The 27,486-nt window shown below is 44.6% G+C and overlaps 1 protein-coding gene across 4 annotated transcripts; it reads right to left on the bottom strand.

The window, feature by feature from the left end:
* Positions 1 to 270: 270 nt before the first annotated feature.
* On the bottom strand, positions 271 to 27,102 carry SEC16A (SEC16 homolog A, endoplasmic reticulum export factor). 4 transcript variants are annotated; one of them, XM_059865256.1, is made up of 32 exons: positions 26,977 to 27,101; positions 20,461 to 23,007; positions 19,204 to 19,716; positions 18,326 to 18,468; positions 15,896 to 15,981; positions 15,072 to 15,201; positions 14,029 to 14,227; positions 12,808 to 12,979; positions 12,261 to 12,403; positions 11,776 to 11,837; positions 11,416 to 11,554; positions 10,915 to 11,157; positions 10,588 to 10,685; positions 10,023 to 10,104; positions 9,760 to 9,877; positions 9,429 to 9,540; positions 9,097 to 9,202; positions 8,517 to 8,657; positions 8,308 to 8,421; positions 7,517 to 7,718; positions 7,101 to 7,340; positions 6,417 to 6,505; positions 5,879 to 6,037; positions 5,569 to 5,646; positions 5,309 to 5,365; positions 5,025 to 5,136; positions 4,583 to 4,720; positions 4,406 to 4,506; positions 3,953 to 4,027; positions 3,278 to 3,337; positions 2,312 to 2,386; positions 271 to 1,935 (listed from the first exon to the last, which is right to left on the bottom strand). In XM_059865256.1, exons 2-32 carry the CDS (start codon positions 22,933 to 22,935, stop codon positions 1,867 to 1,869), a joined length of 6,531 nt encoding a protein of 2,176 aa, XP_059721239.1. In that variant the 5' UTR covers positions 22,936 to 23,007; positions 26,977 to 27,101; the 3' UTR covers positions 271 to 1,866. The 4 variants fall into 4 exon arrangements, with proteins under 4 accessions (XP_059721239.1, XP_059721236.1, XP_059721237.1 ...); XM_059865253.1 differs by having other exon boundaries at positions 19,204 to 23,007; positions 26,977 to 27,102; XM_059865254.1 differs by having other exon boundaries at positions 19,204 to 23,004; positions 26,977 to 27,098.
* Positions 27,103 to 27,486: the final 384 nt, after the last annotated feature.

Below are 27,486 nucleotides of genomic sequence, written 5' to 3' on the forward strand. Positions count from 1 at the left end.
GATACAGACACCTTCCACCGGCTCCAAGCCCTGTCCAGCCTGACCCTGGACACTTCCAGGGATGGGACAGCCACAGCTTCTCTGGGCAACTGTGCCAGAGCCTCTTCACCCTCATGGGGAAGGATTTCTTCCCAATATTGCATCTAAACCTGCACCAATGAAGCCGTTCCAAACATCAAAAACTTCACTTTCCTCAGATCATTCCCAGAAAAACAGGAAAGGTTCCTTTACCCACCTCATTAAAGCAATAACCACAAGAAGAAAGTAAAATGTGAAAGTGCTCCAGAGCGCAAAATATTTTATTTAAGAATTTACAGTGTCAAATCTTACACTTAGGAAAGACAGCTGCTCCCAGCTCAGGGGGAGCCTCCTTGAATGAAGTTGTTTGGCAGTCTCTACTGAAAGGAGAAAATAATCAGCAGCCTGGCTGGACTAGAGGAAAGCCAAGTGTCTGATTAGGTTTCAGTTATAGAAAAGTAAACCACACTGACTGCTGCTGTCCATGTGGGGAACTGAGAATGGACAAGCACACAAAGGTTTCTAATCCCCCCAAATAGTGTTTTACTTGGGCTCCATACAAACTTTTTGGGACATAGATAAGGCTATCACAATCTTAGAAAAGTGGTGTTATTCAGGAAAAGAAAAAAAAAAATTAAAAAAAAAACCAAACCAAACAAAAAACAACTGGGGACAAATACTGGCAATTTCACATTCGTATTACTTCTACTCCTGGGCAGAAATTCAAGTAAAATCAAATAGTTTGGTGGCAAGTTCTAAATAAAATATGGCCTAATGATTTAATAAATATTTAAAGTTTATTTCTCTCTTTGCACATAATTCAGATTCTTCAGTGAATATAAATGCTGCATACCATGGTTTTCAAGATTTCCTATATTAAACCTAAAGATTTTGAAGTCCATCTGTAGAGGTCTAATCCACCTACTTTTAGAATGAAATTTAGCTGTTAGCTATTTAAGACCTTGGTTATTTTAGTAAGAGAGATTCAAGAACGGATTATTACACTGATTCTGGCACTCCCAAAAGGAAAAAATAAACAACTTTCAAGCTGTTACCCCCCAGGTGCAGAGTGCCAGCAGTTTGAGAGAAAGCAAAGTAACCGTATTGCACTTAAACAAACACTCACTCGTCAAGAGAACAGCGTTGGCTATGATACAGAGCTCCTTCCCACTATACACTTGGCTTTACAGGTAGTCTAAACCACAAACTACATACAGACTAGGAAAGATCCAAATCAAATCAGGATTAGATTACAGTCACAGTTTTCATTCAATATAAGTCAATTTATTTGGATGAGCTGTGGCCCCCTCCCGCCTCCCAAAAACCAAACCAGCCCCTGGGTGAGCCTCTCCCAGGGGAACTCCTCTGGTTCCACACTCTGGCTGATTGTGCATGGTCCTCTTAAGGCCACAGTGTTATCTTACAATGTGGACATGTTTGTTGTTTGTTTTTTTTTAACCCCCTGCTGGGAGGGGAGCATCCTTCAGAAATTAAGGAATCCCTGAAACTGTCTCGGAAGGTCACGCAAGTAAGGTTTAAAATAAACTTAAGGAATAAATTGCCTATGCAATTTACAAACAAGTTTTGTAACAGACAGCAACTATTTCCTCTCTTGTGCCTATTCTTTATCACAGCAAAGCTATTTCTAGCCAGGTTTTGAAAAGGAAAAGTTACATATATTTCATGTTTGGTAATGGTTTGCGTAGATGAGGTGCAAGCATGAAAAAGATCACCCATCATCAGATTTCTGTCCTGTCAACTGCAGCTGATACCACGTGCCATAAGGCTGAAGAGTTCTGTGCATACTCAGAACGTGAGTAAGGACTCAAAATACAAAGCCATTGTATTCTACTTCAAAGTTGGATACTTCCTCTGTCCAATTCTTCCCAGTCTTGAACTTCCAGTGGCTGCAGGAGACTGAAAAAAGAACAGGGATAAACAAAATGTTCTGTAAAAGTCCCATGCTGGAGACAAAAATTCAAGAAATCTGGAATAAAGTTTGGAATGGGAACTTGTTAAATTGAACAGGTGCCAGACTGATCTTTGTGCACATTTAACACACTGTGTGCAACAACCCAGATTAAGCTGATAAAGCCCAAAATCATGTTTTGTTCAAAGCCCACCACATTCCACCCCCTGCCATGGGCAGGGACAACTTCTGCTGTCCCAGACTGCTCCAAACCCTGCCCAGCCTGGCCTTGGACCCTTCCAGGGATCCAGGGGCAGCCACAGCTTCCCTGGGAAATGTTGGATAATAAGGATAAAGAAAAGGAAAGATGGGGCCTTCACTCACTTGTGCAAATTGAGAGGGGTTGTAGAACTGTACTGCCCCTGCTGAAGGTGCCCCCGAGGGTGGAACAGCAGCAGGCTGGGAAGAGAAAACACTGAAATTAGACAAGGGCAGAGAGGAACTCCAGAGCCTCTCAAATGTGGTCTGCTAAGTTATACAGAGCAAATATTCACAGGAATAATGCCAACAACATGGAGAGCGCAGCCTATTGGAACAACTCCAGAGTGCTGGTACAGTTTGCATCCAGATCTAGAACAGGGCTGGCTGAATGTAGGAACTGGCCAAACAGTGGCACATGCATCAACTGCAAATAGCTCTGCAGGTCCAAAGCATGCAAAACCAACACAAGACACCAGTGCAACTCCACTCAATTAGTACCTTCTGCCTTTGTTAGTACACACCTCAGGACTTGCCCCAAAATAAACATTCTACGTCAGGTTTTGCTTTATTACAAAATATCAGAAAGGTTTGTGTCACCCCTCTGTGGTGACCCCACAGCTCTGGAACTTCCAGCAGAGATGAAGCATTCCTTTAATTCCTACAGGGACTTTTGCAAATGGTTTATTACCAATTTGAGACTGGCAGCAGCAGAATGACCAAGTTTTACTTGTATTGAGACTTTTTAGGAGGTTGGTTTGGTTTTGTTGGAGGCTGTTTGGTTTCTTTTGTTTAAAATCAACTGATTTCTTTAGTATCCCAGAAATAAGATGATGAAATTATGTGAATCTCTTAGGAACATAAATAAAAAGCATGCCTGGATTACATGCACTCCCATAAATACACAAAACTGAAGACCCTGTTTGAGTGTAAAAAGGAACACTACATCATGATCTACTTTTAATGACAATTCTGTGAAATGAGGGGGAAATGACTAAAGGTAGCATTAGTATTTGAGCAAATGCAAAATAAAGAGGGGAGGGGGGGAAAGTAAATAAGTTAACATAAATGAGAATGGCCAGCCACATGTACCTGATTAAAATGCTGGCTTACTTCACGTGATAATGAACTCATTGAACTAGAGCGCGAAAGCTACAAAACAGCAAGAACACACAAATACAAAAAAACACAAATAAAAAAAGTCGTCATGCATGTCACTGCCCCAAGCTTTCAGTTGTTTTATTTCATTGTCAAAGTCTCACTGCCAAAGGTTAAACCGACTTCAAGTTAAAAAAAACCAAAAAACAAAAACAAACATAAAGCCAGAAGTTAGTTTAAATCAAAAGGACTTCTTAAAGCACAAAATTATGTAGGTATAGAAAACATTTAGTAGGAACAAAGGTCATGTTACTCTGCCTGGCACACAGCAACTTGTTCTCCTTGCATCTTGCACTTAATATTAGTGAAATTATATGCATGCATGGAGGCAAGAAGAGACCGTTCAACTGTTATTGATATTTTACTCTGAAAAAGGCTTTTAAATGTACTTATACAGGAAAAGGAGATCACAGATTGTAGGACATGGAGGCTGAACTTCTCACATGGGCTTAGAGGTCTTTTCTGTATAATTCTGGAGGCAGTCATATCACATCTTGCCTACTTATCAGCAACAGGATCAGTTTACTGGTTGTTTTAAATGGCCCATTGTAAGACCACTACAATTAACTGTAAAAAGTCATTCATTAAATACTTTTCATCGAGCCTTACCTCGCCTGACTGGGAGCCATCAGGGTTAGGAACAGGAAGTCCAGATCCAGGAGGAAGGGCTGCAGGGTTTAAGTACTGAAGGAAAACAAGGCACTTCTGTTTATCATCATTACTACAAGGCTATTCCACATTTCCCTTAGAGATCCCACAGGGGCAGAACAATGTTACAGCACACCAGGCAGGTGTAATGTGCAGTGCAAGACTCCTCCCATGTCCTCAGTCCCTTTCCTGCACCCATGGAAGCTGCAGCCCTGTCAGATTACGAAATGCAACCTCCCACTTCCATTTTCACTTGTATTTCTCTTTTCCTGTGCTTTAAGTAAAACATTAAACCACAAACCCTATAACAACATCATGCTTTATGGACTGTGGCTGTCAAACTGCTGCTCAGAATCCTGAGGGGGTTTGAATCAGAACTTTGGGTTCTGTCTGCAAGACATTCCTGGAACCCACCTCTGGTTCCACAGCTGCAGCAGGGTCTGTGTTGGTTTGGTTTGCAGCTGCTGTGTGCTCTGCTGCTCCACTCCCTTCCATGGGCTGGGATTCCCCTGGAACTACAGAGGAAATGGGATTTAGCCAAACACACCCCATAAACAGCCACAAAACCTCCCCACAATCCTATGCACACACCTGAGTTTGGAACAAACACGTTGGCAGGAATGGGCATGGGTGCCAGGGGGGCAAACAGGTCTGATGGTGCAGGAACAGCACCACTTGCCTTGGTTCCTCCTGGATTCAGGACATCCACATAACGGGCTCTGCTTCCAGCTAAACCACAAACATGCAGAAAAACAGAAAGAACCCTTGTGTTTATCATGCCTGTGTCTACTCTGAACAGTTGGCTGGTTAAAGCATCTTTCAGGATCAGGAAACAACACCCCAGGGATACAAACAGTAATACCCAAGTCATGGTACTGTGACAGCAGTGCAGGAGCTGGGCACTAGCAAAGCCAGCAATAGCCACAGCTCCCCTGAGCTGCCAACTGCTCCCAAACAAGCCAGGGAAAGTCAGAACTTCTGCCTTCATATTTTATGCAGGAGAAAGTCTTCAAATATCAGTGCTGGCTGTTACCTGCTCTCCTGGAGAACACATTGACAGAGGCACCAGGTGGGCCTCCAGGCCCAGGGGGAGCAGCCTGAGCAGCTTTAGGAAATCCTGTTGGAGGGGGTGGAGGAGGTTTACTCTGGAAGGAGACAAAAAAAAATCCAATCACATCATTGTCTGATGTAGCACATTTTAATCCAAATTCAGTAAAAAGCAGCTCTTAAAAGACAATCACAGACTAAAGAAAATTGTGTGCCAAGTGCAGATTTTTGTTTTCCACTTTGAGAAATAATGAGGACTTGGATTTTTACCTCTTCTTCTGGTTCATCCAGATTAACCCAACGTTGTTTCTGCTCATCCCAAACAATCTAAAAGAAAATCACAGTCAAAAACAAAGAGCTCAAAGCAAGCTGCTAAAAAGTTTAAAATAACCATAACTTTTAGAATAAAAATAATCTTCAAAGTTTTACAATCATCTGTTACTCATCAAAACAATGTTCATCTGTCATCCAGGAGAACATTAGGAACAAATTCAAGTATATAAAGGTTTTTGTGATTCTTGGGGCCTTACTGATTTATTCTTGTCATCTGGCAGGTGAGCCTCATTCTTTCCTTTTCCCATCAGCCAGCGAAACCAGGTTCCACCAGTCTAAAAACAAATCAAACCTTCTCAGTTAATTCTTCTCTCACTTCACAGGCAAGTTAAAACAAACTTTCATGCAATAACACATTTTCTGTCAGGGACTTCAACTCTGAGCCCAGAGTTGCAACTAATAAGTAGAAATAGTTTAGTCAGGACTTCTTAGGTACAGTGAACCAGGAGTTACCACATTTACTAACAAATCTCCTCCAGCTGTAGGTACCTTTCTAAGAAAGTTTACCTTTCTGGGTGCTGCCTCCTTTTTTGTTTCTTTTTTAGTGTCTTTCCCTGCAGGAGCAGAGGGAGGAGGAGAGGGTTGCTTTGCTGCAGAGCTGGATCTCTCTCGTCCCACAGAATGAGCAGAGGACTCTGAGGTTGTTCGGGACCTTTGCCCATAGCCCTGGTGACAAAAACACAGGAAAGCAAAAGTTGTCACTGCTGCAGTGATGGATCACATTCCACCTTGCTAAAAACAACCCTTCTTTGAAAAATCCATAACAGAACAGATCTAAAAGTTCATACAAAATAAACCCTAAGATGGATCTTTGTCCAGCTGTCTGGTTAGATATAAAGCCAGGACATAAATGCATAATAAACAAGCAGATAAATATCTGACACAGCATTAATTTTTTATCAAGATTTTCCACACAGAGACATTTAATCTGGTTCTTTGGGGACTTCTAAAAACCAAGCTTCAAGTCTTGCTGAAGAGCAATACAGAGACCCCAGATCCTCTTGTGTTTGCAATGCAGCTGAAGAAATGTGTGGAATAACAATACCATGTTAGCCATCCTGCCATAGAAATCATCTTCTCTCTGTTCAGGGAAGGAGTTTTGTGAAGGAGACTCTGGGGCAATTCTCTGCATTCCTTAAAAGAAAAAAAACAGATTCTGTTAGCAGGGACACACACCAACCAAAACACCAAAATAAACACCAAAGCCCCTGAGCCCCACAATTGTTTTAAGGCAAAAGTTTTCACCAGTTATGAGTTTTCTTCTAGGGAGAACCTGGTCTTTTAAAAGAATGAGAGCTGCAATTGCTGTGATTTTTTTCCTCTCCTGTCTGGGTTTGTGTTTTATTCTAAACATAAGCCAGAGCAGGCTGAGGGACTCAACATTAGGATGGAGCAGTTAAAGGTTCCTCACATCTCAAACTCTGTCAAACTTAAGTTTCCTTTCCTCCACATGTGTCAGGCTCTGCTGTCACAGAGTTAAAACTTACTAGGGTCCTAGAAACTCATGTCCAGAGGCAAAAATTCCAGATATCCCTTGGAAACAGAACTGCCAATCTCACTGCACTCAGGGATTACCTGTCAAGGTCTAAGTCATGCATGATCTGCTGAGTCTGACAAATTTCATTACCCAAAACATGATTATTTTTTAAATACTGATATATTTTGAATTATTCCCTGAAACACTTTATTCCCTCCTAAGGAAGGAAAGCTGTTTATTAAGATCCCAGACCTGTTTCCAGGTTTGTCTGCTCTTCTGGCTGTGATTCCACTTCTTGTGGTGGCCCTCCTGGGGGTAGTGTTGTCCCTAAATATAGTGGGGATGGTTCAGTTCCATAGGGGTTTGAAAATCCTTGAGGTGCAAAGCCAGGTCCTGGGCCAAGAGGCTGAGGAGCCACTGGGTAGAAGGGGACACTTCCCTGGTCACCAGGAGGAACCATGGCAGCTGAGCCATCAAGGACAGCCTGAGGTACTGCAGCATGAAGAAAAAAACACAAGAGTCAAAATTAAATGTGAACCTTTTACCCTATGAATGATACAATGCAGAAGTGAAATCACCCTGCTCCAACCAGCCTCTCAAGTGGTTTCTTGTATCAGAAACCCAAAACCTTTGTTTTCTCTCTGTCATAAAGGATATGAAACACCAACCTGAAGGCATCAGCTGCACGCTCTGCATCTGTTGAGCCATATTGGGTAACAAGGATGCCAGCAAGGCATTTTCAGCACCTGGCCCCACGTCACGGCCACCTCCCCCATCACACTGACTGGCACGGTCCAGCTCTGAGCTGGGAGTGCTGCATTCATAGGGAGGGGGGGTGGATCTCTCTGTGTTATAGGCTATTGCACCCTCCTGCAGGAAAAAGCAAGATTTTAGTAACTCATCTCTACCAGACATTCAGTTCAGAACCAAGGGAACACAAATCAAAGGAAATCTTAGGTGTGAAAATGGTTTTTTAGTGTTCAAAGAAAAATGAGTTATCAGCCATTTATAAGCCAAGATCAACCAATAATTTGAAGGGTTTATTTGGTTTTAAATTGAAAACCAGTTAATTACTTCAGGGTTCCAATTTCTAACACATCTCTTTAAATAGACAATAATTATTTCCACTGTTATAATCTAGCAACACCAATCCACACACGAGATATTTTCATGGCAAGCAGATCCCCTGATTACTGCAACCTAATGAGTCCTGCAGTTCTCCTTGCATTATGGTATTAAGAAAAACCTGTCTCATATAACTTTAATTATTCTGTACTGAATCTCAGGGCACTGAAGTGTGGTAAATTTGCTTGGTTTACACCATAACATTTGCTATTTAGGACATGAATATATAAGGTCACTTCCCATGTTTCTGTGATTAGCAGTGTAAACAAAACCATTTTAAAAACTGGATTTACGCTAATCCTTTACAGGGAGTAATTCATGCTGCAAAACACACCTTGATCTGTCCATCCACATGTCGAAGGGTCACTAACCAGGGGGGTTCAATAAAAGATTCCTGTTCTGGTTTTTCTTTAATCTGAGGGTCAAACAGGCGCAGCTGGGAGGACATCTGAGGAAAGGAACCATTGCAAAGTGTGAGTTCATCAGCCACAGCTTCCCACCTACAATATCCAGCCACAAACACTTCATTATTCCTCATGTTACCTGGATTAGCTGGCCAATCAGCACAGGGGAATAGTAATGTGGGTCTTTGAGGACAGTTCTGGAAATCACTTCACAGTAGTGGAAAGCCTGGGCAGCAAGGCCCATCTCAGCCAGCCGACAGGCATAGATGAACTTGAAAACCTGGGGAGGCAAGCAGGACAAATAAAACAAGTGATCACAACACTCTGGGGGGCAACAAATAAAAGGCAGTCTGACATTTCAGCTGAAAGCTCAGACATCTCATTATCACATCTGAAATTAAAGGAGAAAGCATTCAATTGTCCTCTTCCACCTAATGCATGAAGTAGAAGTTGTCTATTTATCTACAGCTAGTGCCAGCAAATTCTGCTGGATTTTTCTTCTGGAATACAGAATTATAAAGTTAAAATTCAGAAGTTCAGAATGCAGAGATGAAAAAAATGAAAATGAAACAACTTCAGGAAAACAGCTATATGGCATTACTATCCATGAACATTTCATGTTATAAGAGAAAATATTTGACTGACTACAGCACATAAGAGATTAAAAGCATGACATCTGCCAAAACAGAAACCAAACCACAACAGGAACAGCTCCTCACCTGGAAATTGGGCAAGCAGCCAGGCTGACTTCCTAGTGACTGTGCATACTCATAGGCTTCTGTTCTTTGAATGGCTTCATTGGTGGCAAACTTTAAAAATGGCAAGCTGTTTCAAACAGGAGAAGAAAAATATTATTTGAGCTGACAAACAGATATCTGTCACTGTCAGACACACAGCTCTGTTAGACACAAAATATCAAACACTTCTACCAGACAGGACACCAAATAGTTATCTCAAAACCAGCTAGTGAGGATAAGGGGAACAGTGCAATTCAGTCTTTCAAACTTTCATTTTTGCATGGAGAAAATTGTGTTTAAAAAGAAAGCCAAACCTGTGATTTGATCCAATTAGGACAAGCTTTGTTGTTTTCCTTGTGTAAACTCCAAACCCAACTTGGGCCATAAGATAACAAAAATGAGCAGCATCCAGCAGGCCTTTAGAAGCTGTAGAGAAATAAAGGACAGAGCTCAGCATATTTCAGTGGACATTCAGTGTCCTGTGTTGTTTGGCTTTGCATTCAAATGCCTTCACAATAGAGACAAGCCCACACAGAACTGCTCCACTTTATATTTTATAAAGAAATTGCCTGTTTTCAAAAACATAGGTTGAGCAATCAAAGCTTTTCCTTCAGTCACCACCCTGTTCATTTCCCCAAGAGTTACCAAGAGTGTCTCCCATGGTTGCAATGGTCCTGGATTCCAAGTCCACATTATTGGTCAAGTTGGATAACACCATTGCTAGATGAGGCCTCCAGTCTCCCCATTTCTCATCTCCACAGCACTAAAATTAGAAGAATTACTAGGTCAAATCAATGACTGCAGCTCTGCATGGATAAGTGTCTCAAACTAAAAAGGACCAGAACAACTTCTCTGACATTCTGGGAAAGATTTCTGTTGGGAACTCCACTCCTCCCTGTGAATCTTACCGTGGATGCAGCTGGCATCCTTCCAGACATGAGCTGGTAAACAGTCTGCAGAGGGTCATTAATTGGGAGACTGTTGGCAAATCTACAGAGACATTGCAGAGAAAAACAAAACACAGACGTGGGGTAAGCAGTTAAAATGTACTTCAGCTCTCAGTGGCAATTAATCTAACCTAGCTCAAGAGAAGGAAGTGCTGTGTGAAAATACTGCACTGAAGAGGAAATTATCCAGTGGATGGTGTTCAAAAGTAAAATATTACCAGTAAAATATTAACAAAATTGACAGTTAAGTTTTTGCAGTTTTTTCCAAGCAAGGCCACTGATGACATTGCTCAAATACTTCTTAAATGGATCAGGTGGCAGGGAACAACTTCTCAGGTCTAAATTTATACCCAGAAGATCCCAGAATAAAAAGTAGTAATTAACAAATAAATACACAGGTGAAATTAAAGCATAAATAATAGTAGTTCTTGCATGAACTAATACAGATAACCCATGATTTTGACATTCTCCACCTCGTTAGCAGAACAGGCAGCCAAATTTCACTAATCAAAAAGCAACCCAGTACCTGGTCATCACTCTGGCATGTGTCCTGCTGTCCATTTTGCTGGCAAGGAGCAGAGCATGACCCCACAAACCATGCTTCATGGCAGACTCCAAAGCATCCTAATAAACACACAAATTAGTTTCCTGGGAATTGCTTCGCATATTATACACAAAAACCAGTTTTACAGCAGTGATTTGTGATCAAATCAAAGTATGTTTACACAAAAGCTAACACACTATATTTTGCTTTAGATTATGAGCTGTAGGGTATAAATTTCTGTATCAGAGTAATACAGTGCCACAAAACACTGCATGCACTACAAAAATAAGTAGCAGCACAGGCACTCACTTTCTTGCGGCCATAAAGCAGCAACTCCCTGAATCTCTCAGTCTCCTTCTCAAAACTGTCAACTGTGGTTACAAGATTATCAGTGAGAAACGAGAGCTGGGCTTCACCAGATTCCTCTTCCACTTGTTCCAAAGCCTCATTAGTGAAATCAATCAAATTTGCTTCGTTAGGGGACTTCCCAGGAAGCCACACAGTTTTGTGATCTCGGAGCAGAAGTTCAGCCAGGTCTGTTCCCACAACAGTCTGGGTGTGTGGAGAGGAAACAAAAATTGAAAATTTTGTTATTTCAACACTGTCTGCATTTTATTTGGCACTTCAACAGCAATATGAGAATATGAGCACCTCTGAGCAGCTGAGGGTGAGTGCCCAGTTTACACATTCCTTCAGTCTGTGCCATATTCCAAGATCAGTGACTAGAACACAAATTCCAGATCTCTGCACAAAAACTATTTGTGTACAAAACACTTTAAGACAGATAAAAACTCCAGCACTGAGACATACCCCATTCTGCCTGCACAGCAGCACAATAAAGTCCCAAAGAAGACTTGCAGATTCTTTGTCCATTAAATTTTCATTCTTAAAGCACTGTGCAGCTTTACTTTGTGCAAAATTAATAACATCCACTTTATGGGTCTCATCCCTGAAAAAAAAAAAAGAAGAAGAAAAAAGTTTTTAATGAGACAAATGTAAACATTCAGGTCACTATTTGTGATTACTCTGAGGAATAAATTTAAAGCTCATGTATTATTTAAGCAGGTGAAAAGCCACAAATATTTTAAGTCAGTTTAAATCCTGTAATTTGCAATGAAGAAATAATTTCTGAAAGTATGAAAATTATTTCTGAAAACTGTAGGAACATACTTAGCAAGAGGACCAGGAAAGGCTCTCATCTCTTCTTGCTCTGGAGAATGTTGTAACATAGTCTAAAACACAAATATAATCCATAAGAAATTCTTGTAACTCTAAATTTTGCTTTTACTGATAAAACCCCCAGAGCTGAACATGACCCATCATGTAATCAAGCCTCTTAAGCAAAATTTAAAGGTTTGTCACAACCTGCACAAGGATGATAAATTATGAAATCTACTTTACACACAATTACACTGAACATCTTCCTGAACAAAATTATAAGGATCTGGATGATCTCATCATGACTAAGTCATCTCTCAGAGGAAAGGAACTTTTAAATTTACTGCTTTACTTATGATTACAGCCCAAACAGATACAGATACATGCACTGACATAAAAAAAGAGAAATCAGGATGTTACAGATTCAAGTTCCCCATTTCCCTTCCAAAAGAAAGACCTTTATTCCATTACTTCCCATTTTTCCTCCTAAACTTTACCTCCATGCTGTGGATTTCAACCAGAGCTGGCTGACCCTCAGAAGGCAGGTTTGGCAGTGCTTTTATTAAGAAGCCCCCAGGCCCAAACCTGGCACAGATATGAGGCACTGAAAATTTCTCAGGTGTTGAGGGCCTTAAAGGTGCTGAAATGGGGAGAAAAGATAAAATAAGAACAGGTAACCTGCCCTGCAGCTAAGCAAACTTGCTGATGTATTTACCCAATTCAATAATCCTGCAGGGTTAGGGTAAAACATCCCATTACTGAATTTGGCTGAACTTTGTAAGAAACAATCAGTTCCTTTATAATCCTAAAGTCCCAAACCTGAAGATTTGCAATAACTAGAACAAAACTAAACTGCAGAACTCTAAAATCCATGGGATTTTTTCAGAGTAGGGGTTTTGATAGTATCAGACACATTCCCGTCATCTCTGTACATTTAACACATCTTCAAAGAGCTAAACTGACATCAACACTTTGGCAAAGCTTTTCCAGAGGAAGTGTTTTGTATCTATAGCAAGGCTTTCCCTCCCTCCCCTTGCTCCATACCTTGTTCCACAGCTGACCAGCCTGTTTCAGCAGGGTAGCCATAGTCTGGGAAGGGCTGCTGTCCATCATAGCTGGGCTCGTACCCTCCGTAGGGATAATCTGTGCGCACTGCCTGGGCAGGGGGTTCGTAGGCACTGCCTGAGAGATCCTGATTGCTCCTGTACAGCTGGCTCTAGGCAGGGCACATCAGCCAGGTTAGCTGGAGTTACACACAGCAAGCAGCCCTGCACACAGCCAGCATTTCTTTCTGACAGCTTCCACTCCTGTGCAACAGGCTGACTGTACCACGGCCTTGCAGAAAGCTCCTCTGTGAGATCCTTCTTGGATAATTAATCATTCTGCCTTCTCCCCCAATGTTTTTACCATCATTTGATCTGTTCACATCCAAGCATGTTCAGTTCTCTCACAAAAGAATTTCTATGTGCTTGTGTGAAAAGTTAAGATTATAGCACCAGCTCTGTTACCAACAACTGTGGGTCAGAATGAATGTTCACCTCTGCTGTATCAGACAGAAAATCCCAACTGAAAAACCCCAACAAATGCCAAATGACAGCAGGTGCCTAAAGATTAATGCCTAAATGATTTCCAATACTGCTTCAAACATTACTAAATTAATTGGAATTTGGACTGGAACAGTACCTAAACTTCCAAGAAACATGATGAACCAAGTACAGGTGAAATGACCCATTACATCAGTAAAAATTGTACCTCAAAAATTAGCCAAATATTTTCTGAGCTTTGCACGTGTCTGTATTTGTGGTCTAAGTGGATGAGTAATCAGTTAGCTTTGGTTTTTGCTTTTAAAGCCAAAATACCATCATACTATTATGAGTTAGTCCTTTAATACATCCCAAGTTCAGTAACACAGCCAAGCTTGTGATGAGAAAAATGACATGACACAAAGCCAGGCACAGGGACGGTAATGTTCTCACAAATAGCAAATGGATTCAGTAGAGGAAATTTTCCATTTCTGTATTTTCCATTTCTGTGTGTGTGGCAACTTGCACAGCTGAGTGCTGATTTTACCTAAAGTTCTCCTGACAACTGCGACAAACATTAATTTCAAAACTAAACCACAAAACAGCCTTAGCTTACGAAACTTTTCAAAAACAAAAAAGTTTTCATTCTCCGTGCTAAGCCCTGAAATATTTTCTTATTAGAAAATAAGAAAGCCACACCCAGCAGAGCAGGTGGCAGGCTGTGTGTGCAGCTGGAGCTCACCTGCTGGGAGCGGGAGCTGAAGCTGCTGTGGTGGCTGTGCACGCTGCGGGAGCTGCGCAGGCTGTGGCCGGAGTGCTCGCTGTGCACGCTGCGCCGCTCAAACTCGTCCCCGTAGGGATCCCGCTGCGGCTCCGCGTCGTCGTCAAAGCTGCCGGTGAAACGGGGGTCGTACCTCCAGTTCTCCTCGTATCGCTCGCTCCTGAGGGGCACACACAGCAGGAATGAGCTCACACACCCACGTGGCTGAGGGAGGAAAGCTGGACCTTGGTGCAGTTGGTTTGGGGGATCCCCGGGGCGTCCCCTCAGCTGCGTGTTCGCTGGTAGCAGCAGGCAGGCAAGGAGACTCCACGCGGCTTCTGAGGGTGCTGACTAGCTGAGGGTTTATTGGGGGTCCCACCCCCGGGAGCAGCATAGCTTCTGAGGGAGAAGGGAGGGAGGGGGAGCCTAGGGAGAAAAGGGCCAAGCAATTTGGTCTCCCCTGCACAGCTTAACAGGGAGATTCAAGGTGGGCGCGGAGTAAGACCTGGGCCAATGGGATTACAGATCCATGATAGTGCAGGGGAGGATCACAGGCTTGGAATAAACCCTACATTTTCTACATTTTCAAGGGGTGAGACAGAGCACACCATTTAACTAAAATGTAACACCACAGGACCTCACTCCAGAAGAGCTCTTAAATCGGCCTACACTGAGGTTGTTGTTACAGTAAACAAACTGACATTCCTTCACAGAGTTCATCCAAATTATTCAAGATCAAGACCAACTTATTCTCAGAGTGTGCTCTAAAAACCCACGGGGTGTTCAACTGGTCTAAAAACAAGTGCTGCTACCATCAATCCCTCTCTGAGAGTGATGTGACAGCTCATCTGGTTTCCCTCAATGACCTGTGTTAAAGCTACAGAAAGAACTAGCAACACACACACACACACTAGCAACTACACTGTGAAATATGTGTAACACTGCATTTTAACAGCCTGCTCCAGAGAATCTGCTGCCCCAGCTCTGGAAAGAGCACTGGGAGAACGTGGATTGACTGGACAAACCTGCTGCCATAAGGATATGCTTCTCTCTTCTGGTAAGGGTTGTGTTCAGCATCATACCAGTACCTCTGGTCATAACTCCTCGGGTCTCTGTACCTGGGGTCATATGGGTATCGTTCCCAGCGACTTGGATCTTTGGGAAAGAAAAAGAAATGGTTCACATATTGGTAGGTTTTGCCTATAATCTTTTTCTGCTCCTTTCTCTCTAATCACAAGCTGGCTTGGTCCTGAAGCACACAGCAAGACCAAAGAAATGTACTTAAAACAGCATAAATATGTCCACTCCTTTTTATTTTAAAAAAAGCTTAAAAAACCAATTTCACACCTTTCAGAGAAACATGGCTGTTAGAGTTAGTTACTCCTGAGGGGTCAGTGCTTGCCATCAGATCTTTTTAAACATCTTTAAAACTCAATCCTACTATTTGTTATGAGAGTCACAGAATCTCTGTGATCAGTCTGCAGAGTGCCAAGCAAAACATCTTAGGATGTGGACAGATGTTGCTCAAAACCCTCCCAGGCACTACACAAGCAATTACCTCCAGACTCCCAACGCCAGCATGTCTCAGTGAGCACTTAGATAATGATGGACAAAACCAAAATCCAGTTGTGAGTCAACTTCTGTTTACACCCACCTAAAATTCACTTTACAGGTCTGCCTCCAGGTCACACACCAAGGACACACCCCAGTGAAAGGCAGCCTTGCAACACGTGGAAAAAAACTGTTCTGTACCCTTACAATGGAGGGTTTGCACAAAGGAAAGGCAAACTGAAGGCTTGAGTGAGGAAAATCTACGGAAAAAAAATCTGAGTTCTCTTGGACACCTTACCTCCATAATCATAGGAGTTTGGGTAATAGCCTGAATAATAATCACTCCATCCACCTTTTCCATAATAATCTTCTGGATACCCTTGCCTGGAAGAAAGCACACAAGTACAAAAAAAGTTTTTTATTCCTCCTTATTCTCTTCTAAATTCAGCAGGAGGTAGGAAAAACTCTAGGCCACAACTGATTAGACAGAGTTGCATAGGTAAAATAATGCATTTCCATGAAACCAAGGAGTCACAAAATTAAGACTTTACAACCCAATACACCACTGAATTGTTGTGTGCCATTGAAAGCTGACAGCCCTTAGCATACAATAATTTAGTGGCTTTATAAACTGCTTTGGTGATAAGTTTAATTACTTACAGACAATTAATCACAAAAACTACTGCTATAATTAGCATCCTTTGAACTGTCTCAACAGAGAAGTTGATAATTTAACAATTCATTAAGAAATAATAGCTCCCCCAGATTTAACAGTGTTTTATTATACAGCTCATGATGAAGAAAATACTCATTTAGAGAGCTGATTGTCCACACAAGCACAAAAACCTGGCTAAAACCAACACAGCAAAGTAAGAGTGAGTGCATACAAAAAGATGATTTCTTCTGATGAAAAAAAGAAAGATGTGGCCATTATCTGAAATATCATGAGCCTTTATTATACAATGTTTTCAGGTCATCATCCTAGAATTTCTGAAAAAAGCCAGAGGATGAATGTTAGATGAAAAATGCAGAGGATGAATGTTAGATGAAAAATGCAGTGCCTACATGTATGTGCACACATATAAATGTATATATATGTATACATCTACATATGTTTGTACCTACACAGGTGCAGGAATCTCACAAACACACCTGGGCACACACAGAGCAGTTGAAAGTATTTAATGCCAGTTTGGAGTGATGGAAACTTCCACCTTTCCCTACAACTGGTCCTACAACTCAGAGTGCAAACTCCAAAGTGGCCCAGCGAGTCCAGGAGTGTGGGAAGCCTGCTAACATAGCACTCACTCTGCAGAGGAGGTCTGATCTTATCAGATCAGGTTTAGCCACCCAACCAGTCTCCCCAGTCTCCTCCAGAGAGATGTTACTCCTTTCTCCAAGCAGAGTTTACAAAGCTGCTGTGCCATCACTGCACATTCAGGGCAGTTTCACACACACACAGCTCTGCTGCCCTGCAGCTCCACACCACAGTCCCTGGCTGACTGCACTGGCACTCACACAGCAGCTCTGACACAGCCACTTCTAACAGGCTTTGATCTGCCCACTGCCACGTACAGAAACTTCAACCCCTTCTAAAAATAGCACCTCAGGAGAGTACACACCAGGAAGTGTTACTAGAGGTTATTATCTAATTTCAAGAGCTTGCAGCACACTTAAATTCACTTAAGAAAATTGTAAAAGTTATCACATGGAGCTACAGCTATTGTTTTGTTCAAGACCAAAATACACCTATAATCTTCTGGAGATGGCAAACAAAATGTGGTATTTGTAATTTGATCACTGTGAACTACCAACAACAGACAAACACTACAAAGGGCTTAATCATTTCCAGACAGGTAGCAGGAGTTTCTTTGTTAGAAAATGCAAACCCCTCAGCATTTTGTCATTTTGTCATTAATTTGAAGTTCATACAAATAACTTACACAACTATCATCAGAAAGCAGCAATCTCTTCAAGGCAATTTGCTGCTTCTTGCTTGAGTAGAGATTTAATCCTGCTTTTATTTAACATTTTCAAGTAGCATCTGAACACATTATTCCCCTCTCTCAAATGTCTTTATTTTATATTAATCAGACAGATCAAGGCTTTTAAGTTTCCCTAATCAAAATCTGCAGTGAAATGAGTGGGTGGGACATGCCCACACAGCATCTCTGCCACCCAGACCACATTCTGGGAGCTTTGTGAGGAAAGCTTATCCACAGCTGAGGGAACTGTCACACAAATGGACCTGACAAAGCACCAGGATGTTGTCACCTGACTCACCACTCTCCTCTGAGCACCTGAACCACTGTGCATCCATGGTGCTGCAAGGCAAATCCCACCCAATGTGCAAAACTGCCATTCATTAACAGACCAAGGGGCCCCTGATTAAGTGCAAGGCAGAAAATAAATGAGTATTGATTAATAACCCCATGACCAGCACTGTTTTTTCACAGCAAACATCAGCACTGAGGCTATTACAGTGAGTTCCTGCCTGGCAGAAACACCAACAACCCCCAAAGAACTGAATGAAAGGAAAAACAAGCAAGAGAAAAGGCTGGGGAACTGTATCCTTCCCAGACACGGCACTTGATACCATCCATCCCTGGGGCAGCCCACAAAGGTTTTGAATTCCTCCCTGTGGTTTATGCTGTAAAACTTCAACAGGCACCACCACACTCCCTGATTTGGGGTACCCAAATCTTGACTCAGCTGAGGAATCACACACCTGGAGGCAGGTCTGTCAGAGCAGTGGCTGGCCCTGGAGCTGGGTCGCTCTGGCTCGGGGTAGCGGTAACTGCCGGGCTCCATGTAGGCAGCGCCGCTGTCGTAGTGCCGGTACCGGGGGTCGTACTGCCCATAGCTGTCCTCCTGCAAAAGCACAGGCAAGGGAAAAGGCTTCACACCTCCCCAACTGACAGTTCAAACCAAAAAACATCACCAATCACACCACAGCAGTGACCCACAGCTGTCCTCCTGCAAAAGCACAGGCAAGGGAAAAGGCTTCACACCTCCCCAACTGACAGTTCAAACCAAAAAACATCACCAATCACACCACAGCAGTGACCCACAGCAGTCTTCCTGCAAAAACACAGGCAAGGGAAAAGGCTTCACACCTCCACAATGGACAGTTCAAACCAAAAAACATCACCATTCACACAGCAGTGACACCTGAAGAGATAGAATAAACTACAGCTTAACTTTTATTACTTTTTGTGGCAGAAGTTATAGTCAAGTTATTAATATCTTAAGGGAAAAAAACTCATTATGTCTGGGCTAAAGGCATTTCAACCTCTCTTCTAAACCATCAATAATTTAGGCAGCAGATAGGAACCAAGTCTGAGCACCTGGACTGCCAACTTTTTCCAAAGAACCAAACAAACTGCTAAGAGCTGACATCTGTGCCAACTGGAATTGGTATCAGCAACTAAAGTTTCCACAATCTTTGCAGTGTCAGTTTTGTTACTGCTGTCTGGATTTTCCGTACACTTAAACACTTAATGTGAATGCTCTGCTGAATGTTGATCGTGACACGACTGCTTAAATTCATAACTCAAATATGAAAATGAGTAACAAGGGGGAAGAAAGGGAAAAATAGAAACTTACCATGTAATAAAGGTGAGCTGCTGTCCTGGGGTCTGCAGGAGGATAAGGTGGTGGATATGGGGCCTGGTAAGCATCGTAAGGATGTCTGTAGTAGTAGTAAGGGTTCTGGGGTGGACCAAAGGCTTCCTGAGGGGTCTGAGGAGGAGGTGGACGCTGCAGGTCCTGCTGCCCATTGGGTGGCACTGCCTGAGCAGTGGTGGCAGGAGGGGCTGGGGCAGCTGGAGCACCTGGAGGCTGTTCCGACACCGGCTGCTTCCCAGGACTCGTCTGGTCGTACCTTGGCTGGGCTGAACCTGCCTCTTGGGGCCCCCCAGGCTGGGGACGGTTACCCAGCACCTGGCTGTCCCCCTGCTGCATGGCCTTAGCCCCTGTGGAAATCTGGGAGTCTGGAGGAACTGAGGACTGCCCAGATGTTGGTGGCTGCATTTGAGCTGCTTGCATTTGTGGCTGGGGTGGCAGCGCTCCCTGTGCAGCTCGGTCTGCTGCAGCCTGGTGCTGCACATCTTTTGTCACCTGTTGATAGAAATGTTGTTTGTCAGGCACCTCGGGACGCACCTGACCAGCACCAGCTGCCTGTTGGACTGGAGCACCAGAGGGTGACTGATTGTGCACCTGGACAGAATTACTTGTGCTGCTTTTCTCCAACGTCCGTGGCACTGTGAAGTCCAGCACGCCAGCAGCTTCTTTGCTACTTGATTGATTTGCAGAATTATTAGCCTGTGCTATGGAATTAACAGGGGGGACCAGGCCACTTGCACTTCCACTGGGAAGATTTGTCCCAGGAGCAACAGATGAGTTAGACCCTGGCTTGCTAGCAAATTCAGGAACAAGGCCTTCCACATTAACATTCTTTTGCCCTTCTGGAGTCAAATTAAGAGGCGTTTTCATAAGCAAGTTTGCAGGCTGATTAGAAGCAGCATCAGAAGAATTAACAGGACTTTGTAATAAATTATGTTTTAACAGATTAGTATTTGGAAGTGCATTAACTAATAGAGATCCAACTTGCATCACAGGTAACGGCATGTTTTCCCCACCAGCATGTGAACTTTGGGGACCCATCGCAGGCTTGTCCCCAACTCCAGAGTCCTTCATTGGCTGATTGTTTTCATTGCTGCTTAGCTGATTAGATAGAGAAATAGAAAAATTAATTGGCTGAGCCAAGTTATAGCTTTGATTAGGCTGAGCAATCAGGATAGGCTGATTTTGCAAAGACTCTGTAGGTGGAGAAGACAATAAACTTGCATAACCAGAACTTGCCTGAGACTGAAGTGCTTCCTCTTCTCCCATTTTGGGAGGATTCTCAAGATTTTCAAAAGCTATATTTCCATCCTGGGAGTGCTGCACAGCAATAGTCCCTGGTTTACATGGCTGCTGATTAGACAGGCCTTCTTCTGGTGGCTGAATGACTTCCACAGTCTGTTTGGCAGGTACATACACTGCAGGAGCAGCAGGAGCTAGGAGAACATTTCCCCCAAAATTTGGTAACTCATTGTGAGCCCATAAAGTCGTTGCTGGGCTATCACACTTCTTAACTGCTCCCTGAGCTCTGGTTGAGGAGCGTCTCTCAGATACTGATTGTATATTTTCCACAACAGGTCCAGAGTGCAGAGTGTTGCCAGCCTCCCCAGCGCCTGCAAGAGGCCCTGGGTGTACCTGAGGCATGTAAATTGTTTCCAGATTATCTGGTGGCTGTTCAAGATTGCCAGGGGATGCAGCAGGCACTGCTGTGCTCTTCTTGATATTCTTTTGGTTTGAGTGGTTCTCTCTTAATTCAACCACCATCTTTGCCTGGTCAATCTCTGCAGGTTTTATACCAACTCCATGGGACCTCACAGGTTCAAAAGAACTATTTGCACTTGTCTGAAACACTCCTGTAGGCTTAGGAGGACTTGGAGTGGGAGGCTGGGATAGATTGCCATGGTAGTTCTTGCTGAGGTTTAGCTCACCTGAATCACCTCCCAGAGGAGAGGAGTCAATCTGTTGGAAGAAGCTGGCAGAGGATTCCTCATCAGGCTTCCCAATTTCCTGCTGGATAAATGTACCGACTTGCTCCGGGGGCCGTGCAGAGCTGGAAGTGCTCCTGTGGCTGATGTTGCTGTAGTTGGAAGAGACGCTCTCTGGTCGGCCAGGGTGAGGTAAGGAGTCAGGTGCCTCCAAGTTTGGTCCTCCTTCAGCATGGCTCACAGCAGCATTCTTGGGAAGCACCTGACCCGGGAAGGATCCGTACCTGTACGGATCGGGACCAGCAGCAGGGGAGGAAGCGCTGATGTTCTGTGGTTCACTTGGCAGCACTTCCTGATTCTGAATGCACTCCAGGTTCTCCACATTTTCGTACTGGGATCCAGCAGCTGGGTCACCTATCTGTGCCTTGTCATCACCAGCAAACAGAGAGTGCTTAGCAGCCTGTGCCTCCTGATGGCTGATAAGTTTAGGGAAGTACTGGACATCCATTCCTTTCTGTACCATCTCACCAGCTGTACCCAGCTGTGCCTGAGAGAGAATATTGTTTGCCACCTGCTGAGGATGCACAGGCTGGTGATACAGGGACGCCGAATTTTGCTGACAGGCATCAAACTCTGTTTTCTCCATTCCATATTTTTTTTCAGATGAAAGTATTTCTTCATTTTCTGCCTCATCCCCTTTGAAAAACATGGAGAGAGTTCCTGGATCTCGATCTGTGGGAATAGATCTATTGGACGTTTCAGACATAGCTGGAGACTGGTTTTTGGGGTTGTTTTCCTGAGCTGTGGGAAGGACGAAACCAGAGTCTTGCAAAGGTGGCTGTGGGTAAAACTGTTCCTGGTAAGGTTGGTTTGACCAAGGGTTAGTCATGTCTGTGTTCTGCCTAAACACATTTCCAGGCTGGATGCTGTTCATGTGATGACCGCTGTTTGCAGGGCCATTTTTGCCATTCTTCTCACAACCAGCGGGTAAAGGCGCTTGCATGATGTTTGGTGGAATTCCTTGGTGCCCAGGACCCTGTGGGACATTTGTGTGTGGAGGAGGGTGAGAAGTGCTGACAGAAGGCTGAGAAATGTTATGAACGTCAGTCTGAGGAGACGGCTCAGGATAGGGCACAAAATTCCGAACTGGAGACTGCAGATTCCCTGGGACAGGCCTCCACTGGGGCCCAGGCTGCTGGGGAGGTGGTGGGAAGAGTGCTGCTGTGTTGGGTGCTGAAGCTGCATCATTTGGATCTCTGCCAACATCCTGTCTAGCTCCAGGTTTGTTCGCTGCAGACACCACTCCAGGATGCACACTGAAAGAATTTTCCACTGCTGCTCCTGGGTTATAATGCAACGGCGCTGCAGGCCCACGGAGTCCAACATCAGCGTTGGGATGCCCTTCTGCAGCACTATTTATAACATACCCCGGGGACGGAGAAGGAACTGGAACATTGGAAAAGCTACTGGCGCCTATCCCTGCCTGAGACACAGGAGCTAGCAGAGAGGTGTGTGGTCCGTGAGGGCTGTCCCCGGCGCGGGCGGGCGGTGGGTGCACGAGGGCCGGCTGTGGAAACGCCGGTGCGCTGCCCTTGGGTGGATGATCCAAGGGGGAGCCCTGCGGGGTTTGCCTGCCGAAGGCAAACGGGTCTGTCACGGGCTGCACCGGCGCTGCCGCGGCGTTTGCCCGCCTGCTGAGAGGGCTGTTCCTCCAGTACATGTTGCGAGCCACGCCGGCGGGAGGAGGAGGAGCCGCCCCCGCAGGGACAGGCTGCGGTGGCTGCTGCATGGTGGCCTCCTGGCAGGGTCACACGGTGACAAAACACGCCGAGGCAGTGCAGAGGTTTCTTCTTCTGGCCTGCTGGGACAACACAGGTACAAGTCAGTTGCCTTTCTCACAATATGTGCAGTACTTAAGCAACTTTTATTATAGAAACAAAATCACTTGAAGAATTTGAAGTGGGAAATATCTCCCTTTTCTTCAGAATGCACAAGGAACTGAAAGACTCCATTGTATTTCTAAATCCAGTCCAGCACTAATGAAGTGTAAGGCTGTGTGGTATCAATGCACATTATTTAACAATTCTATTAAATAGATCCAAGTAGACTAATGAAACACAGTTCAGACCCATACTAGTGTCAAACCCTGCAGTGGCATCCCACGGTTACATTTCCCAGAAATCTGCATCACAGACAGGACAGCAACCAGGCTGGAACAGAGCCTGCAGCACCATGCCCTGCTCAATTTAATTATGAAGAGTTGAGAAGTCATTATCTAACTCTAATTCTGTTAGAGATGATCTTCAGCCCTGCTGCACTGGCACTCCATGTGACTGGACCTTTTCACAGGTAAGATGAGAAGCATCCCTAGAAGAAATTCATCAGATGTTATCACCCTTAAACTTTTGGTTTAACCAGGAAAACATCGTGTGACACAGTACTGTTATTTATTTTGAGAAAGGCAATTGCATCTTCATCACAAATATTCTCTCTTCTAGATGAATGCTGCATAGCAAAAGTGCACTTAAGGATAGAAAAACAATCGACTACCCCCACCTATCAATGACCATTCTCACTTTAACACCAGTGGGACTTTGGCACAGTATCAGGGTTACAGCTGCACTTCAGGGTGGAAAGGACACGCTCAGAAGTAATCCAGCCCCAGCTCCAAACAATACCAGGCAGGAATCTGGTGCACAGGAAGTTCAGTAAATTCATCAGGGTGTCTTTTTCAATTTTATCACCTCTTAACAATCTGGGGAGGATGGAGGCTGACAAACCAGAGAAATTAATCAATTTCCAATGGAGCTCAGTGAAGCCTTAGCAGCATATGATAATCTTGTTTTCTCATAGTACAAAACAAATATTGTTTATAATATGCAGAGTGAAGTACCCACAGCAGTTGCTCCACACCAGATGCATTTCTGCTTATAAAAGAAAAAAGCTGTGCAATTCTTATTTGTAGTTCTTTTAAGATTCAGCATCTTGTCATTAAGAGTAATAAAACGAGAAGCCAGAAAAGTCAGATGTTTGTAATCAGAACAAAACTGTAATAGTTACAGAGAAGTTCAAATGCAAAGCACTTCTGGTTTCTTGTTATCAAAAACACTACATGAATTTCATGAAGATTTATACCTAAAAAATCCCAATAAAAAGCACACTGAAGTACCACAGCCTTTACTGGACAGCAGTACAACTTCTCCTAAAGAAAAATGTCTCCAACACCCTCTGTATAACACAGGTCCCTCTTTCAGGGTTAACAGAGATTCTCAATTTCTCCCCCATATCCACTCTAGATATTCCACAACCATATCTAGAGTTAAGACTCAACAAATTTGTGTTTTATTAAGATGGGAAGGACAACACCAACAGACTTCAACAGAGGCATTAGAGCTCCATCAGTTTCATGCATTACTTGCATGTGCCTTCACCATTCTTTTCAAAGCACAGCTGCTGAATTCCATCAAGGAATGCTTACAGAGAGCTTTCAGGACTTTGCAATCTTTTCTCCTGTTACAATCCTGAGGTGAAGGTTTTCCAGCTGGCCATGCCTACCAGCCTTGCTGCCAACCACGTTTCCAGGAAATCCTGCCTGAACACCCACCCCAATTTCCACATGCTTAAGGAACCTCTGGCTGTTCTGGGCATCCTCATTTCTTTTCCATCATGTTCTTTGTTGTATTAACCAGATTTCAAAAACTCCTCTCTCCCCTCCAAATAAACACATGGATTTATGCAGCATACTTTGGGCTGGGGAGGACATGAGCTAATTAAACCATCTGCCAAGGCATTTATGTCCTGGAAAGCACAAACTTCACTGACTAAAATATTGGTATCTACTAAATAGCTCTGTTTTTCATAGAAAAGTTGTTTCTGAAATGCAGCTGAGCACAAAAGCCAACTCAAATACCCACTTCCAAATGTCTAATGTGGACTTTACTCCTTGCAGTGTCTTATTTTAAAAAAAATCCTAATACTTCACCATATTTTTGTAACAGCCAGCATTATCAATTAGCTAATAAAAATAAGTGTAAAGTCCTACTTTAAGGCAGAACTTGCCATTCCTCTAACAAGATCTTTGATGATGCATGACAGAAGTTCAATATGAGAGATCAGCCTCCTCAGAAGCCAAGTTAATATTAACAGACTGCACACAGTAGTAAAAGCAAGCAAGATTTGAGGAACTGAGTCCAAATAAAATGAACGTGTCCATGTCAGGTAATTTAAACAGAAGATAACTCAGTGCTACTGACCCTCCCTTGTGCCTTATCCAGGATTAACAGAAATGCTGATTTTAAGGAATTTAGAAATAATTACACAAGTTAAGAGCAATCCACCTCTGCTTTGTATAGTTTAGAAATTCTCATATTTCAGCTGGTTTATTAATTGATAAAGCAGGGCAGCCTGCTAAGCATGAGTCACCAGAAGTAATAATTGCAGAAGGTGTTTCCAGGTGTGCCAAAAAAACATTGCAAAGAGGAAAAAAAGATTAAAACCCTCTAGACAAGGCCATAAAAGTAAGTTCATCAGATGAGCTCTACAGCCTCATCTATAATGAAATAATTCCTTTGAGGGCAATTTAATTTAAACCTATCTAAATAAATTACTCTTAAACAGAATAACTATGCCCATAAAGCAGGTTACAGAGGACTAATATTGACTCTCATCCTCACACATGAAGCAAACAATAAATAACATATTCACATATACAGACTCCTAGTAAGAACGAAGTGACCAAAGAAAAAATCACCAAAAAACAACCCACTACAATCTCAAATACAGAACAGCTGGAAAAATGAGATTTGCAGCTTTAAAATCAGCAAGTACTTTTTCAGTTTTATCTCATGTAGACAGCTGCACATCTGCACACATGTGGGTGACAGATTGAACACATTCTACATCATTCACTCTCCTGACAGATTCCTACCGGGCTTTTCCTCAACAGCAACCAGAGCTACAAATGTTATTCTGTTAAAATGTAGCAACAGGACAACTTTAAACAGGCACAGGGCAGGTTTAATGAATTATCAGCGGGAAAAAAAATCCTTCCCTGTGAGGGTGGGGATGCCCAGAGCAGCTGTGGCTGCCCCTGGATCCCTAGAAGTGTCCCAGCCCAGGCTGGACAGGACTTGGAGCACCCTGGACCAGCGGAAGCTGTCTCTGTCATGGCAGGGGATGGAATTTGATGATTTCTAAGGTCCCTTCCAACCCAAACCAGTCCGTGACGCCATCAAAACAGCTCTTTGGGAACCAAAAGCCCAGAAGCAGCACAAAGCGTTCCCGTTTATTCTGAAAGGAGCCTGGCTGCCAGCTCTCCAGCCCAGCGGTGCCGAGGCTCTCCGCAGCCGCACTCCTGAGTCAGCACCAGTTGCACCGACCCGGGGAACCTGAGAGCCGCAAAAACAGCCCTGACCCGGGACCGGCGCTGTCGGAGGGGATACGCGATAGCCACCATCAGTCGGAACCTTCTCCCTGCCGCACCCCACGGAATAACCCTCGGAGCCCCGCGGAGCGTCCCGGTCCCGCCGCCCCGCTCGAAACCGCCCGGAGCAACCCAAATCCTGCGGGAAAAGCCCCGGGCAGCGCGGCCCGCGACTGCGGCAGCGCCTTCGCCCCTCCTCGCGGCACCACGGCCGGCCCCAGCGGGGCCGGGGGCCGAGCCCGGGGCTGCGGGACCCGCCGGCTCCCGGCGCTGCGACAGCCCTGAGGCCCTCGCTGAGGCACAGCGGGGTGGGCACCAGGGACACCGGGGCCCGCACCTCAAGCCCGGCGCTGCTCGCACAGCCTACCCACGACACGCGGCCCTCCCTCCGGGCGTGCCCCGCGGTACCTGGCAGCCCCCGCCGGCCGCGGCCCCTCAGCAGCGGGCGCGGGCGCCGCCGCCCCGCACGGCCCCAGCACCGGCCGCCGCCATCTTGGCACATCCGGCTCGGGCTTCCGCCGCCGCCGCCGACGTGTCACGGCGCGGCGCGCGATGACGTCACGGCGGCGCGCGCACCCGGCGGTGTTGCCGTTCAGCGGCGGGAGGGGCCGAGGGTTCGAGTCCCGGCTGGGGCGGCTGCGGGATCGAAGATCGCGGGTTCGAGTCCCGTTCGGGGCGCTTCGTCCCGGTGCCTCCCCCGTGCCTCCGCGGTCTCACCCCTGGGCCGGGGAGTGGCGGAGCGCGGCCCCGTGAGGGTTCCGTGCAGGTCCCGGTGCCCCCGGTTGGCCGGTGCGGGTGCAGTGGCGCGGGTGGCCGCCAGGGCGGGACAGAGCTCCGCCGCTCCGGTGCCGCTCCCGGGGGAGCCGCTGCCCATCGCGGGCCGGGGGCTGCTGGAGCTGAGAAATCCGAGATTATAGA

Source organism: Haemorhous mexicanus, chromosome 21 (genome assembly GCF_027477595.1).
Source record: "Haemorhous mexicanus isolate bHaeMex1 chromosome 21, bHaeMex1.pri, whole genome shotgun sequence".
Classification (NCBI taxonomy): domain Eukaryota; kingdom Metazoa; phylum Chordata; class Aves; order Passeriformes; family Fringillidae; genus Haemorhous; species Haemorhous mexicanus.

Excerpts from the sequence above, each read along its gene's own strand:
- SEC16A (XM_059865253.1), bottom strand. The coding sequence starts at position 22,935 with ATGCAGCAGCCACCGCAGCCTGTCCCTGCGGGGGCGGCTCCTCCTCCT. Across the intron at positions 10,686-10,914 it reads TGCTTTATGGCCGCAAGAAA|GATGCTTTGGAGTCTGCCAT; the intron begins GTGAGTGCCTGT and ends TGTGTTTATTAG. Across the intron at positions 3,338-3,952 it reads ATGGCTCCCAGTCAGGCGAG|CTTTCGCGCTCTAGTTCAAT; the intron begins GTAAGGCTCGAT and ends GCTGTTTTGTAG.